The sequence below is a fragment of the Cariama cristata genome, unplaced genomic scaffold, assembly GCF_000690535.1.
Source record: "Cariama cristata isolate BGI_N322 unplaced genomic scaffold, ASM69053v1 scaffold38926, whole genome shotgun sequence".
NCBI lineage: Eukaryota > Metazoa > Chordata > Aves > Cariamiformes > Cariamidae > Cariama > Cariama cristata.
This window is the reverse complement of record NW_009621073.1, coordinates 1-254: the sequence shown is the minus strand read 5'-3', so window position 1 is coordinate 254 and position 254 is coordinate 1. Positions and strand designations below refer to the sequence as shown.

The following is a 254-nucleotide window of genomic DNA, read 5'->3' as shown; positions in this document are numbered from 1 at the left end:
GTCTCCTTGTACCCCTTGTTGAGGCCAACGGCCATGGGGTAGCGGATCGCCATACCTGCGGGGAGAGAGCGGTCAGCCCCGTCGCGGATGGACGCGGATTCCCGGCCCCGGACCTCGCCTCCCGCTCCGCTGATGGCGCCGCACCGGAAAGAGAGAGCTCTCGCGCAACGCTGGGACAGGGCCTCTTCCGGGTCGCGCACGCATGGCCGAGGGCGCTCTATCTCGCCCCGTGACCATAGAGGCGGGAGGGAGGA

At 69.3% G+C, this 254-nt stretch overlaps 1 protein-coding gene across 1 annotated transcript in view; it reads right to left on the bottom strand.

The window, feature by feature from the left end:
- The window catches only part of RPL36 (ribosomal protein L36), a 2240-nt gene extending 2187 nt beyond the window's left edge, over nucleotides 1–53 (bottom strand). Inside the window, exon 1 of the mRNA XM_009701828.1 lies at nucleotides 30–53. Coding sequence (XP_009700130.1) covers nucleotides 30–53 — 24 coding nt within the window. The remainder of the gene's footprint in view (nucleotides 1–29) is intronic.
- Between the last annotated feature and the right edge of the window lie 201 nt (nucleotides 54–254).